The sequence below is a fragment of the Hetaerina americana genome, unplaced genomic scaffold (genome assembly GCF_022747635.1).
Source record: "Hetaerina americana unplaced genomic scaffold, ioHetAmer1.1.p SCAF_2, whole genome shotgun sequence".
Taxonomy (NCBI): Eukaryota; Metazoa; Arthropoda; class Insecta; order Odonata; family Calopterygidae; genus Hetaerina; species Hetaerina americana.
In genome coordinates this window covers 86016138-86033272 of record NW_027286763.1, presented here as the reverse complement: position 1 = coordinate 86033272, position 17135 = coordinate 86016138, and the positions used below count along the sequence as shown (strand labels likewise).

General features: G+C 36.4%; 1 protein-coding gene across 1 annotated transcript in view; it reads right to left on the bottom strand.

The window, feature by feature from the left end:
* Nucleotides 1-17135, bottom strand: part of LOC139687556 (probable G-protein coupled receptor No18) — a 90234-nt gene that overhangs the window by 19928 nt on the left and 53171 nt on the right. Inside the window, exons 3-5 of the mRNA XM_071584766.1 lie at nt 7779-8007; nt 3703-3886; nt 1522-1593 (exon numbers count right to left, since the gene is read on the bottom strand). Coding sequence (XP_071440867.1) covers nt 1522-1593; nt 3703-3886; nt 7779-8007 — 485 coding nt within the window. The remainder of the gene's footprint in view (nt 1-1521; nt 1594-3702; nt 3887-7778; nt 8008-17135) is intronic.

Genomic DNA, 17135 nt, shown 5'->3' with positions numbered 1-17135 from the left:
CAAAGCCCTCTAATCTACGCTTACATTCTTGCCTCAAGTACCAAGCCTCATGTTAATAAAGCAGTAGGCTCCATATCTAAGTTTTTAGTAATCTTTTATTCATATTTTTATTTAGTATGCCCGTGACCTCATCTTTTTTCCGCAAAGTCCTCTTTTGCTGACACAATTCTTCTCCTTAAGTTACCCATTACAATGCCCCTTTTCCTATAAAACAGTTAATGCCCCAGCAAACAAAAGAACTGCTTCACCTGCTCTAGTTCGTTCCCTTCAATTTAAATGTTTAATTCAGCTTTCCCACTCCCAGAGAATATACATAATTAAACCCACTTTCTTGATGTATTTAAAACATACATGCAAAGATCATTATTATTTTGTTATATCTTGCTATTGATACTGGAAATTAATATGTCAGAGGAGAAAAGTTTATGTATATATTGATACATAACCTTATGAAAGTTTAAATATATGAAAAATTCATACATATTCATACGCACACATAATCACCGGGTAATGAGCTTTATTGAGGAAATTTAATGAGCAATTAAGACTAAATTTCGGCAGCCACGTTCAACCATGTAATAATATATATTGAATTCATATTATTCCCGTACCCTCCTAGTAAGAATCCTTGCTACTCATTTTATATGAACTATTAAAAAATTTCCAGGCTATTAAAATATATGAAACTAAAAATGGACATGATGCCATTTAAATATTGTTGATTGAAAAAAAGAACATTGTTGGATAATGTATTACGACTGGTCTACTGGTATTAAAATTAGACCAACGAGAGGAAAAAGACAGAAAAGTGACTCCCCTTGAGCATTACAATTTACTATCACATTGAAATTTGACGTCTCATCTTTCATTTTCAGGGTTGTAATTTGAAAATCCTGCTTGTGCGCCCGTTTAAAATGTCCATATAAACTGTTTACCGATTGATTGAAGGTTTCCCGAGATCGAAATAAAATTAAAATAATGACGCTTTTCACATCTGCAACTCCTTGCTCAAATTTTCCCATCAGCTCCTTCCACTCGATGTGCTCCAGCCAAAGAGCGGTCAATTGTGAAATCAATAGCAAATGGTCCACCAGATACATACCCATTGAGTGAAAATTCAAAAACGAATCCGTGGAGAAATACTTAAATATAACATCAACGTGCTTTTCCATGCCACTCTAAACTTCCTTAAACCATCTTTTTTCAACCTCACCTAAAAGACTTATTTAAAAGACCGACACTATAGACATACAACGTATTGAACAGGAAGAAATAAAACTATCGTGGACATCACGGCGGTCAATTCTCCGCGGATTTCTCGAATTCGCAAAATTCTCAACTTTGACTTCGGACACATTATTTGTATTTACCTGGACACAACGGGACATCTTTAAACACTGTGTTATGCCAAATAACCCCCGTGATGATGTTTTCCTTGAGAGTTTATCTATACATCTATCATTCCGGATTCTACTATTTGATCGTCACACACATTTGAGAGTATCATAATGGTAGACGAACCTCTATGACATGGATGGAGAAATACGGATGGCGCACAGGATCCGGCCTGATCATCCCATCTGACGCGTGGGGCTGTTCATAGGAAAGACAGCAGAGTGAATATTAAAAAGAAAGACTATAAATATGCGTAAACTTGAAGAAAGAGAGCCCTTTGAGTCCAATGAGCACAAAATCCATGGAAAACTTGTAGCATTGGTCTCTTCTGAATTAAGAAAAATAAATAAATAATGTAATTCTAGCACCGAAAAGAATGACCAAGGCTGAATTTAGTGTCTCTCTCTCTCTCACACACACACATACACACACATTTGCACATTGGATGGTTGCATTTGAATCTTCGTTCTCCAAACACACATTTTCGTATTGGCGATCAGGTAAAATATGAAATCACAATGCACACGCACAGGAAAAGTGGATGGTGGACTCTTGAGTTTTAAGGGTGGAATTGCAGAACACCCTAACAAGCAGTGCCGACTAGAAAAGTTATCAAATTTTAGAAAAGAAGGAGTGCTAGAGTGGCCACTTTTTAAGGGAGATAGGGTTTGTCAAGATGGAAGAGATAGTCGACCGTTCCTTTCTCAAAATATTGCGCATCGCCTTTAAATCCCTTGGATTCAAAGCCTGATGTTAAAAATAAATGTTTCCAGGGGCCGTGAATATATTAATGATCAAGGAGGAGTTGAATTTGGAATGCTTTGTAATTCACTGAAAGCTGTTTTTTCGAGGACTTGTTAATGATTTGAAGCTTTCATATATTGACTCCAGGTACATGGAAAAATTTGGGAAATTGACCGAAAGCCGAAATTCAGAAATTCGCCGTGAGGCTTTTTTTTTTAATTTTAGGCAGTTATACTAAATTTGCTGTATTATACGACCGATATCCGATATTATATGAAAATTAGTACAATAATACCTTGAAGTAATCACAATCAAATGGTGGAAATGACCTATGAAAAATCAAACAATTATTTCCATAGAATGGGAATCGCGACAGTACCTATTTCTTTGATTATTTCATAAATTTGGTTGGATAAAGCAATCAATGACTTTTTTCTACCGGATTCATCGAAAAAAGTCGAAAGTTTTATATTATGGGTACAAAAACAGGAGTTGACGAAATTTAAATTGGTGTATTTCCATACAGTGAATCTTTTTTTAGAAAAAGTTATGAAGAAGCCCATATGTGGCGCATCGTCAGCACTCGTATGCTCCGCGAAAGCACAAAAAATGTTGGTGCATCACACTCTGAGGACATTGATGTTGCTGTGCTATCGACCGATACACTTCCACAATTTTTTGTTGCAGTTTAATATGGCTTCCGTTACCCAAGGGACCTAAAAAAAAATCTGTCGGATCCTTAATGCATTTTAGTACATCTAGTTTAGGTTTTATTCATTGATGGTAATTATGCGAATCATAATCTTCTACACCATTGTTACTTTTTCGATGAATGTTGATAAAGCGTCAACATCAAGGATGAATTCAAAATCAATAGGAATAGTATTAATACTAAAATAACCTTTACATATTTTAGTGTATATCGGCAAAATGTAGCTAAATATTTACTTTTCCGATCTATTGGTCGCATTTTTAATGCTGATATCGAAATCTATCCAAGAAATAAAAACTATCTATAATGCCAAAGTGCCTATTATTTACCAAAAATGGATTTACACGTTATTCAAAATAGTTTAACCTTAATATGTAAACCATGCATATTTTCACAGTAATCTACTCGGGTATTTACATTGCTGACGAATAGGTGACATCACCTTATGGCATCATCTATGGGCCGAGTTTTGCTTTACCTATATGAATTACAATTAAAAAATACATATTTTAAACATTAAGTGATCATGAATTTACAGCAAGTTCAGCATGAGATCATTAATTTCAACTCGAGAGAACTACTAATACCCCTTTCGTTTGATCTGGTAAAGCCGGTCAGTTAACAAACAAAAAAAGGAACGCCTGACAGGAAGAGAGGGAGGGAGGGATGAGTTGAATGAGTGGCCACTACGCGCAAGCGATAGATAAGGGGAGAGAGCTGGGTTCGAGCCTGGGGTCTTCTTCACCTCCATTCCATCACCACAAGTCTCTCCCCTTTGCTGAACCCGAGGAACGGCGGGGTCGACCACCATCACCCCCACCGATCGACGTCCCCTTCCCTCAGATCCTCACCCGTGAGTTGCCGTCGAGCGAGGCGAGGTGGTCGTGCCGCTGGGCAATGACGCAGGAGATCCTCGCGTACACGTAGAGCATCACTGCCAGGGGTATGAAGAAGGAGCCCATGGCCGAGAAGACGACATACCCCTTGTCCTGGTTGTAATTGCAAGTCTTTCCGATGTGCCGGTCCGGTTCATACCTTGGTAGTGGGAGGGGGTGGGGATATAAAGTTGGAGAAAGAAATTAATGAGTGTGCTCACGTACCAACGTCGAGGTGACCTGTGGAAGGAGGACACGGTAAAGAGTACCGCGGGAAATACTGCAAAATTTAAGGATTAAAATTTGTTAAATCGTTCGATAACGAAACAAAAACAATCGTTCACAGACGCATATCATTGCTTATTATTAGAGATGAACAATATTATTATTCTAATTCCAAAGATAAGGAGATATAAAGCCTTATATTGATAATGAGATTACGGAGATAAGGTAAGATAATATTTCCATTTCACCATAAATGTGGTGAGTGGGAAATACACCTATGTTGATTAACCTGTCAGTGCGTTTCAGAAGTATTCAACTAGTAGTCACTTTTAAGTATACATGAAGATGTTCGTGATATTTTGGTTGCTAAGTGCTCAAAAATAAATATGTGAATTACGTCATTATATCATATTTAACAAGTTAACTGACGGTAATTTAATCGGAGGAAAACATGACGGTAGCCTTTGATTTGGCGACGCACTTACCACTAAGGTTCATATACACATACATTTACTTCGTCCCTTTTCGGTTTGAAAAAAATCTGAACTTGGTTTATGGCTTGGCCATGGTTTAGGCAATCTATTCCACCTTTTCAATTTCATCCATGGAGATCTTTCTTCTGTACTTCATACTCCAATGTTTTTTCGATTCTGAGAATAATAATATTACTACTTACCTAGCAATATAGATATTTATATATCATAATTATAGAGAATTTATAGAGGGTTATATTTATAGAGAATTTATATGCATAATAAATGTCTTTATTCGGGCAAAATTGAGACCATAAGGTCCATTCTTCCATTCAACCCTTCATTGAGCACATAACAATAATAATTAGAGGACATATAAAGCTCTATAAAAAAGAAAAAAATAATGGTAAAATCATATATATATATATATATATATATATATATATATATATATATATATATATATAATAAAAGAAAAGGTACAGTACAAAACACTATGGCAATGCATATGCAATATACGGCCAGATAGTCATTATAAAAATTATAACATATAAAAAAATGGTATGATTTTAAGCACACTTTAAGTTCAGCAGAAACAAGATGTAAATTCAATTTTTTTTAATCGAACTCCGTTAATTTTTTAGTGGGTCAGACATTTTTTTCATAAGAGTTCTTAATTTCTGTTTTTCACACTATAACTTAAAAATATATTTTACTCATGAATAAAAATTTAATTGCAGTAGCTAATATCTAACTTTTAAGTTAATCATTATAAATCTTTAATTTTACCACTTCATTTGTCTTTTATCTCCGCCAAATGTCCTGGGCCTTTTAAGTTGCATACTTTTATGTCCTTCAATCTTAGTATAGTTCAAATAATGGATTTCATGGTTAAATATTTGAAAACGTGCAATTTTAATTTTAGAAATCAATATTAATATGAATATAATTTAAGCTCACAGAATAGGGTGTTATAACTAAATTTATTTACTATTATTATAACGATACTTCTGTGGTTTTCAGATTCTGCATATACGAGAATAATCGTATTAAATCATCGAAGAATATTACCTTATCGTTTAGAAATGAGATGCACGAGACCCGTTGTTACCCGATAGCTCACACAGAACTGCTCATTTGATGTGGATCGTGAGACTGGCATTATACATGGACAAACTATTTTACTTATTAAGATATTTGAGTCTATACCATTCAAATGTTGAAGTGACAATACAAATATACTTATTACATAGCAGTCAGTGATTTCCATACATGGATAGTGTGTATCTCGTATTAACCACCATCGCATCAGTGTCGACTATTATTTTTTCCCTCCACACATATCGTGAACTAATTTGGCGATTAAAATTTCCTTTAAATTATGATGTCGTGAATACTGTTTTTTATGATAGATAGCAACTTTTGTTTTTATGATAAATAGCAACTTGTGTTTTTTTAATGATAAATGGCTACTTTTGTTTTTTTAACGCGCTCAGATCATTGGCCTGAGTTGCATAAGAACATTCTTATCCAAGTGTTTCGAATGAATTGATTTATTGGGGTGTTTATTGCGCACATTAGGGCCATGGCACGAGTTATACAAAAGCACATATGGATATCGTAACGGGAATGTCCCATATAGGCCAACAGAACTTTAAGAATATCCCTGAGGGCTAAAGACTGGGAAATGGAGTGCACTAAGAAAGCCGAAAACGCTATTTATCACGAAAACAACCATAAGTGCATTTGCATTGGTGAAATTTTTCGGGTCGACAGATCCTCTCACGAACTGCGTGGACGGTTGGGGTAACATTCGACACTCCGTGGTGACGATGGTGGATATAAGACATATGGGAATGAGAAACGCCGACACAACTCGCGGGGTCGCTTCGGAAGCGACAATTTCTGCTCATTGATTGTCGATGTAAATATCAAAACTGCTCCCCTGTGCACTGAAGCAGTCAATATAACACGCGGGGTTCCTTTTGAAGGCAAAATTTCTGTTTAGCCATCGTCAACATAGTTTTTCGAATTTTCCCCTCGATGCATTTCAAAATCATTTACATATTTTTGAAATTCGAATAAATAATGTAAACATATCGTATAAGTTGACTCTTACCTTCAGTATTTTTAGCACTTTTAGGTAAAAAGCACCATTCACTGTCTGCCCCTCAGTTATAAATTCTTAGTGGACCACCCTCTTGGCGTCGAAGAACACGATGAGCATGGCTTTCACTTTGTATTTGCTCATTCGAGCCTTTTTGACGAGGTGATGCCGAAGTGTGCCGTTCGGAACTTTGCCGCTTTGTTTCCGGGTCGTATTCGAATATACAATATTCGTCTCCCGTGGTTACGTTATCCAAAAAGTCGGAGTCTTCTTCAACGTGTTGCAGAAGATCTTCGCAAGCACACACTCTACTCTGCTTTTGGTCGTCCCTCAAGACCTTTGGGACGAGTTTAGCGCAGATTTCTCGCACAGCCAATTTTTCAGTGATAATGGTGTGTACTGTCATCTAATTAATGCCATTATGATCTACAATCATGCGCACACTTAACCGACGGTCTGTATTCAGACATGCTTACGTATATTCTTGAACACTTGAAGAATCATTCCCAACGTCTCCGTACCAGATTTTCCCAGTCCAATAAAACATTTTGAGGGCGTACAGCTGTTCAATAGTTTGCTACATTTAGCGCTTGCACCAAGTCACTCGAAAGGGGGCCTCTAAAAAACGATATAGCCTAAACAAACGCTCGCAGGCGATTGGCGCTTGGTGCGAATTTAAAGTCAGACCCTTTACCACCGAGCCTGAGCAGTCCGACGTACAGTCACGTCAGGAAACAAATGTTCCCGATTCTTTTTATACGTACGTCGTATACATATCGTGCAAGATATGTGTAAAATTTATTTTTTTAACTTGGGACTCCTCTAATTAGATTTTTCATTCTGTAAATCAATTCCATTCTCCAAGCATAAAAGTTAAAATAACGGTTATGGATTTTGTATTTTTATTTCAATTTGCAAATATGTAAATTTTCAGATAACTCCAATCATGGAATTAAAAATAGTTGGTCTTAAATTTATAAAATTAACCTCAAAACCATCATATGTCATAAATTAACATGGATCTAAATATTTTCTGTAATACAATTGCAAGTCTACCCCACTTCCCAGTAACAGGAGCCACCAAAGTCCTGCCCAGGCAGTCACACGCATTCATAATTGGGCATCAATGTCTGAAATTGCAATATCCCGTGACGAATGCTATTGATCGCACCGTGGGAGGCACGAAGATATTCGGTTATATACAATGACTGAACCTTTGAAGTAAAAAAAAAGAAAATAGAACTGACCAGCCGAAGATTGGCGGACAGGTGATGGCCGCAGCGGCGAGCCAAACGGCGAAGATCATGCCGAGGGCCAGCCTTTTGGAACGCCTTCTGCGGGAGTAGTTGAGGGGTTGAGTGACGGCCAGGTAGCGGTCAACGCTGATGGCGCAGAGGCTGAGGATGGAGGCTGTGCAGAGGAGGACGTCCAGCGACACCCAGATGTCGCACATCACCCATCCCAGCTCCCATTTACCTGCGAATGCGAATTAATATATGATTCAAGAGGCGAAGGGAGAGTGTGGAGAAATATGAATACAGTGAATTCTTTTGAAAATTGTTGTACTTACTGCATGCTATTAAGGAACTTGAGTTGGCTGAGACTATCGCGTGAATGATATAACAACTCGTCAATTCGTAGGATCAAAAAACAAAACTCGGCAGAAGAGAAAGACAGATCCGGTGGGGGAGTCACTCATATTCTAAAAATTAATAATTTTATTTAATATACTGTAAGAACTCAGTATAATTTTGTCTCTGAAATGATCTTTGGCTGTCGCGGCAAACAAATCACATATGCACAGCTTTCAACCTTTGTCGTCTTTTTAATGCTGATATTCCCAATTCAGTTTCATCGAAGTGACATCCTTCAATCAAAAGCCATGGCATGTGGCACTGAATTCACACCAGGCATGCACAATACGGGAAAAGCCGCGGTTTCGTCCCGTATATGAAAGACTAATAGTCACAAAAAACTTCTGTCATACTACGCAACATGTCATACTACGTACGCAATGTGTCATACTACGCTATGTCAAACTACGCAAAACTCAAACTACGCAATTATGGTGTCACTTATGCGGAGAAGGGGAATCACTGTTAGCAGAAAGATCTAGCAATCAAAAAAAGAACAAAAATACTAGGTTATATCAACACCGCAGTTGCTTGTATTTCGTTCATATTATTTAGGCACCATTATTTAAATTCTCAAAAATAAAAATAGAACTTCTTTTACAACATTATTAATCAGAACACGAAACAGAAAAGCAGTGGCGAAATTGCAACGAATCAAAAGGGACAATTATCTCCTACGAGAAAGGGTTCCCTCCATGAGAAATATAAAGTATAACTATTACAAATTAAAAAAATTTTAAAATAAACTTTTGCTTTCGAATTAACTTTCATTTTCATGAAAAATCATTTTATCGGGATAGGATTAATACCTCCTGGTTCACCAATTAATTAACTTCGCTAACATATATTAAGTACACATTCCCACTGCGATATGATCAGAATTAAAATTTTGTTCCACAAAAAAATTAAAAATATGTGAACAAAGGTGTGGTACTAATAGATCTAGACATTTAATAATATTTAAAGGCGATTGCCCAAATTATGTGACCACAAGAGTTAAAGATACGTAGGCAATGTTGGCAAATATAAATTGTACAAAGTATTCATGTACACACGAAATGCAAGAAAGGAAATTGGCATTTAAGGCTTTAGTGAGGAAGGCGAGAAAGATGGTGGTGGAAGGAAGGAAGTTATGTAAAAGATAAATCCGTCGATTTTTCCAAGCAAATTTCATTTTCCCTTTGGCTTACATTTTAGTGCTACTGGAGTTAAAAACACAGAATGGCATAATGGGAGCCAAGACTACAGTTAAACGACAGAATAGAAGATAAGATGTTGTATAAAGTATGGTATGGTATGATTTTAAGATATGGTATAACCATCTGGATATTCACTGGTTCTACCAAAATTAATATACTTAAAAATTTACAGCAAAAAATCCTAGAGTAAATGTCTAAGGCTAGATCAAAAAATACAACTATACTAGATAGAAGAAAAATATCTTTCAAAAATTAGAAATTCTGCTAGTAGAAATGCTGTATAGATATGCCATTATAATAAGAAACTATTTTTATGACAAATATTAACTATCTGATTCAAATAAAAATGAATTAACATTTAGGGACAATATGAAGTATATAACAAAAACATTTTTGTACAAATCAAGGTAGAAGAAAATTGGAGGTTACTGTGCCTCTAATTTTTAATGAAATACCTAAAGATTAAAGAATATTAGTCAGTAAATGCTGCGAATGGGAGAATAAAAGACTGGCTATTATACAGAATGGATTAGGGTTTGGAACAAATCGTGACACAATATATGTAGCTTATAATTGCATACACTTCAAGCTTTCATTTTTGTTTACGTGGCCCCTGCTGTCAAGCCAGAACTGATTGGATTAGAAGGACCAGAGAGAGTATTCCATGTATACATTTTTAATGTGTTCTACTATTGCATATTATGAATACCATATCACTGTGGTATATGATAAAAATTGTCTGTAATTGTACGTTACATTGACCGTCTTAATTCTTTGTATATTGTATACAATGAATATTATACTATAATTGTAAATTTAAAAAAAACACAACTAAATAGTTTGAAAATGATGTTTTAATCGATTCTTTGAATATAATTGGTCTATAATTATTTTTTCACGTTCACCTAGTCTTAAAAATATTTATTTTTCGTAACATCTATAAATTGGATTCATTTTATTCATATAATAAAAATAAATAGCCATAAGCGAATAAATAAGCCGTCATCGGTTCTAGTCTCTAAAATGCATGATTCTGCATTAACCTATCCTGAGTAAGTAAAAAAAAATCACGCAACGTTTCAAATCATTAGGTCTCGTTTGGCTTTGTCGAATAATAAACAAAAATATCATTTATTTTCGAGTTTTTCTGATTAGGCTGACGTAGATTTTGGAATTCCAAATTGGATACTATTTATTCCTCATTAAGTGCGACGGGATCATCAAACAATCGCACATTTACTGCCAAAAAGAATGATAAAGCGTCGCTGTTTCATCGGGAAGTTAGACAAATCCTTTCTAAACAGCCAATTTAATTTATGCAGAAAGAAACTTTTGAGGTCCACAGGGAATTGATTGCGTCCGAATTAAACGCTCTATTGATTGAGGGTCGTATCTGGTATTTAAATTTATTCGGATAATTTGATTTATAAATGGGTTTAAATCATGACAGGCATTATATATTGCCAGATTTTAACGAAATTGCCTCAGTTATGCACCACAAAAGTGAATACTTTATTCGAGGTTATAGAAATTAGGATTAAATCTCTTTAAGCATTAAAATATAGTTTATAAAAAATTAATTAAAAATTGTAAATCTATAAATTGAGCAATATTTATTCTTGCTGGTCAAACCAAATTGGGCAGTTAAGAATTACGGCATTCCTATTCTCGATATAAATTGCTATCATTGATCCTTCTCTAAATGTTTTGATGCCCGGTTTTATTGCTCAAAGAACTATATTTTGATGCTACATTTCGAAAAGTTTGTGCGGTTAACTAATAAATAAATAAGGTAAATTAATATTCCGTCCATAGTAGTAACATTCAAAGATCTCAAGATGAGGATTATTCTGTATAACTCCAAGGATTCACCCCTGCTTTATTCTCCACTGGTGACTCGGAAGGTGCTAAATAAAACTAAAAACATTTAGGAACCATTATAGATAGTGGTACCGAGAGATATGGGTATCTGGTCAACCAGTTTTCATACAATAGCGTCCCAATGTCTATTTTTATCCACTAGCGATGTACCATAAACTGTTAAAAATACGGGCCCGCCACTGTCCTATTAAATGGCCCTGAGATAAAAGATTTTAACTGATAATTTTAGCATGAACATTTGTGGGATATTACAGTATTTTACTCAGGGATAGCTAACCTAGTTTTCTTGGAACGTCGCATTAAATTAACTTTTAGAACCGCAATCAAGGGTATTCAATTAGATTGGAAACCACAATGCTCATGATGAACCTGTACCATCAGTCGTGGGTGAATAACTTGTAAAATATTTCATTAACTCGCTGGTATTTTGAAACTTTCATTCAAAGATTAACAAGGATTTGTTTATCAACATTAGGTTTTTATCCAAAGACAGCATTTAATGACTCACTAGACCAGCAGAAGGTTCCTCAACCTTCTCTTCATATTCCGCAGTTTCTGAAAATTTCCGCGACTACATAACATTTCTTAAGCTATCGGCTGACGTTCAAATATTTTACGCACCTCTTAACGTCATTTCAGAGGTGGAACTATCCTATAGATTGACAGAGAGATGGCTTGATAAGCGGTAAAAAATGGTTAATTTATTTACAGCACCCTGAAGTACTGATTTATATACATAGCTAAATTCGTGGGACCCGCGTCTACTCCATGGAAATTTTACTATAAGTTAGAACAGTAGCGGATCTAGAAAACCCTTAGATGAGAGTGATTTTCATTAATGGACCGAAATGATTTTATCTCTCTTGTTTCTAAAAAGAAATTTCAAAATCATGTTAAAGTTGGATTTAAGCCCACTAACTTAAAGACAGCGACACACCCTGCAAAAGGAAATTTTACGCTCGGGGTAAAATAGATACTCAAAACATTTTCTGACGAATAAATTCTATTTATTTTCAATTTGATTCAAATTATCTTAGGGCTAAGACTCCGACTCTACCTGTAGATCCACTCGTGTGTTGAAACATACGTACAATAAGTTATAATTAATATTGCCTCCATGAGAAATAGACTTCTCTATATTAAATTTCTGGATAGAGTGATGCTGTTTAAAGATAGGGCCCCTTGAATTAGGTAGACTCCACGCCCATTCGGTCCTGCTTACTCTACCTAAGAGTGATGCCATAAAGTTTTATGGATAAATCATTATTTTCCTCCAGTGAGAGGGGTCCGGTCATGATCGGGATCCCGGTCAAGGCGAATAATTTTTACACTTTGAAGTTGTTGGATTGTAATGCAGATTTCGTGGTGGATGACTCCGTTAAAAGTTGCTGTCGCGGCATCTCACACAGTTTTTTGGAGTATCTTACTCAGCTGACGGATTGGGCGCTGAATGTATCATTGAGCGCAGGATATTTTTATCAAAACACCACTGAGGTACTAATTTTTTTTCGACTCAGTTTGCGTGTACATGTATTTGTTGCCCATGATACGACACAAAGAGGCCTTATTATTTAACATGCTTTTTGAAGAGCTCCCAACGACTTTTAGTCTATTACGGAGAGAAGGTAACTAGTCGTTCTCTATCAGTCATCATCATCATTATTATGTCGATCTTTATCACCCCTAGTAGTATTTTCGTATTACGTCCTTTATTCGTCCTCTGTATTTGTGTCTCGGTCTTCCGCGCGGGATATTTTCTACAACTTTAAATTATATTATGTTTCCAACTAATCGTTTGCGCCTCTAGGTGTGTCCAAATCCATCTAGTCTTTCTTTCCCGTAGTTCTCCATATTGTCCTTTTCTCTTTGTGCTCTGCTGTATACTTCTTCGTTTCTCACCTTGTATGTCCATTTAATCTTCAGTATTCTCCCCCAGCACCATGTTTCAAAGGCTTCTACTCTTCCCTGTCAATGGTATTTGTTTGGTCATCAAAAGTGATTAATTAGTCTGAGACCAAAAATTCGTTTTAAGTATGGGAAATAGGCGCCTAAAATGCTGAATTTTGTCCGATGATTGTATGCGGAAAATAGCGTTCCTGGTTCAATTAAAATATCCATTAAGATATTCACCACTGCTGAAGTAATGAGGACGTCACATTTAGAAGAAATAAAGCAACATGCAGAGCAAATTTGAGTTAATATCTGAATTTTTACTGCCACGTAAGGGACAAAGCAAAACATTTGAACGAAAGAAGAGGGCAGGGGCGTACACATGGGAGAGAGTAATGCCAAGAACTTAAAAGTAGTGAAATCATTAGCTAATTGCACGGGCATTTTTATTCAGAGAATACAGATGGGTGGGATTTAATTAGTAAACCCAGGGTAAAAATTCAAAGATCATGAAAATATAATAAATGAAGATAGCAGTTAATTTCGCTCCACTCAGCGAAGTGAGTTTTACCAGATGAATACGTCAACGTTAATTCTAATTTCATGTACATAATTTCAACAGCGGTAGAAAGGTTTGGAAATGTGGTACTATGATCACAGACGTTCTAAGAAAAATAAGAAAAGAAGGAGTTATCATGATGTATCTGAAAGGAGCAAGGGATGTCAATATCAAACATATCTTGATAAAATACATCCAGATCAAGACAGTCGTCAAAGAAGAAGTAAACGAAAGGAAATATAGAGGAGGATTCAACTATGTGTATGGAACAAGCAATGACAGATGTCAAAGAGATGAAACACAGAGACATGAAAAGGTTAACATATTTAATATTTGATTGAAGAGTCACGACATTTTTTACGTCAAAATGTCGACAGGGTCGTATTAAATGATTATTTTTAACGGGAGGGGGGCAAAAGCCCTTCGTCTCATGGTTAATAAAATCTTAGTCTCATGTACATTAGCCTGTACATAAGCCACAAACAAAAATTAGTGTACATAAGCCTCAAACACACTTCCAAGCAAATAACGAGTGATGTCAATATTTTGTTCTTGATTAGAAAAAATTACGTCCGAACGTCTGTCTCTTGCCCAAACGTTCGTCGCTGCAGTCTTTCAGGATCATCAGTCGGTGGCGTGTAAATTATGCAAGCTTCTAGGTCACCATCAACGGATAATTACGGAAGAAAATATGATAATATCTAGAAAGATGTTCAATTCAGGATTATTTTCAAAGTAAGAATGAATTTATCACAAAAGAAAGCAACTTGGAAATGGGATAAAATTAAGAAGAAATATTATTTTAGAATCACGGATATTTTTCTATCGAAATTTCATTAGCAAAACATAATTGAGTCACTTGAAGGTGTATAATTTACGTCTATAAGTGTCTTACGTCTGTAGGTGTATAATAAGCTAAATTATTACGTTATAGTAATTAAAATAATTTCCTTTCCAAAGAATCGAGCCATGAGTGCTTGGCATTAAAGAAAAACAAGTATCTAAAGAAACACCTATGAGGAAACAGTTGTTCCCTTTATCTCTCTCTCTCTCTCTGCTGGGCTTAGCCAATAAGTGAAACGGATCGCTTTGTCTGACTGGGAACTACACCCGCAATTGCTGATTTTCACAGTAACTACTAGCGTGATTCGCCATCACGACGAGGCTAAGAGCATCATTTAGTTTCACGCTCTGCAAATCCCTTGCTAACCCACTCCCTCCTCCTCTCCCTACCCAACCTGCTGACGCTGCTAACTCGCTTTTCAATTTTTTACCTTTTTCCGGGAAACTGGGGAGTGATTCGCCCTACAAGAGACTCACCCTTTTATAGAGGCACATTGAGAGATAGATGACCATTGAGAAAGAGAGAGACCCAGGTGGAGAGTTCTACACTGCACCACTTTTGTACGAGGGGTGTGCTGCTACATCCGATCGGATGACTACAGTTAGGGGAAGTTAACAAGCGACGTCGATGGGAACGACAAGGAAAGAGAAAGATTTAATTTCTAACAAATCTTTTTTTTTTAAATTAATTTCCACGAGTACCTCTCTTCCCGTGGGAATCAGGGAGTGAGGACTGGAGTATGTGCATGTGTGTGAATGTGCTTGAATGAGAAAAGTTGGGAAAGATAGAAGACGGCATAGTGTGATCAGCCGGGTGTAGGAAAACATACGAGATCGATGCTTCCAGATTTTATTTTTTTCACCATTTCATCTCCATATAAGGCTTTTCTAGTGTGCTAGGGAAGGCAGGAGGGAAGGTGAAAGGGGAGAGAGAGAGAGAGAGGGCAGTGAAGAGAGTGAAGAGAAAAAGGCAGCTTGCAGTTCTATTCAGGGTACCCCTTAGCCCCGGCGTATGTGGTACCTGCCCGCCGGGAGGGAATGAGGGAAAAAAAGACAAGTATTTCGACTCACTCACTCTCCCCCTCGAGTGGGGAATCGTTTCCCTGAGAGGAATATGGGGGTGGGGCGAGTGAAACAAAGGATTCGGATACGGGTTCCGGCCCACTCTGGTCCCGGCCGCTCACCCATCGATCCGCGCGATTGTCGTCGAGTGTTAGGGTCGCGCCCGCGGGTGGGCCTTATTGCGTTCGCAATACTGAGATGTTCCACACAGACGTGAATCTAGACCTCCAGATCTATTCTATATGGACATCGTATTCTACCGCTTTCTTCCTCCCGACAAAATGTTTCATGAAAATAAGTCCGCTCGTCCGAATTGTTTGTTTACGCTCTGGCCATTGTCGATCCATTAACCTCCTATACCTAGGGTTTTCAGATTAAAAATGTAGATTTAAGGTTCTACCATAGGTAAAGATTGAGACATTTATTTTAAGGATTGGGAATTATCACTCAGTCAAATATAGAGAACAAACAATTATAATAAGAATATTTCATTTTTTATGTAGGCATAAAATATTAAATACGAAAACACTAATGTGTATTTTCTCTAACGGATTTCGAGACTTGCCCAAAGTTTCCGAATATACTACAGGCCTGTATTTCGACTTGATGCCTATAGCTTACTGCCTTAACATTAATGACACGTCGGGTACGTTTAATCGCCGTACTTGCAGTAGAGGCAATAATTAATACTTATTCATTTAGTACAGTACCCTGAGAAAATAATCTTAGCGAACAATTTTAGAAATGACAGTTTTATTAATATCCCTTTCAAATTTTAAGAAAGGGATTATTTTATAAATTTAACTCAACGATTGGGGTACTTTATCCAAAATGGAGTGTGTCTAGTCAATCCACTCCCAATTCTACTTTTAAAGTTTTTTTGGTTAGATTATTGGACTAATGTAGACTACAGATGTACTTAAAATATTTTTGGGGATGTCATCACACTGGTGAGAAAATAAAAAGTCACGTATTATGCCTAAATTTGATATGAACTCTGTTAATCTAATTCGATGATTCATCGAAAATCAATGTATTGTTAGCATATCATAGCTCACCAATTCACATATATCTTCATATTTCATCTTTGATTGAGTATCAAAAATAATCAAGTTAATTTTGATGCGGAATGTAAGAGGTTTTTTAAGAAGCGCCTGAGGTCTAAATAGCGATAGACATGCATTTGACATCACCGCGGCATACTATATGATTGGAAACAAGAATTTGATTTTATGTTCCATATCTAAATGGATTGATTTCACCATCTTATCGACTGTATTAATTGCAAAAATTCTTTTAAAGTGAACTGAGAGTTGAGAGGTCAAGGCTGGTTGAATGGTAAGCTTCGGAAGACGGAATGATGACTTGTGACATGGACGTTCAAAAGTCCGTCCAAAGTCCTTGTTCTTAAATAATTTACCAACATGCACAGAAAAAGTCGCTATTCCTTTAAGTATTGTGTGAATATTATTCACGGACGTATTACTTGAATGAAGGAGGACGGTAACGTCTAATGAAAATGCGCGAAACCTCATA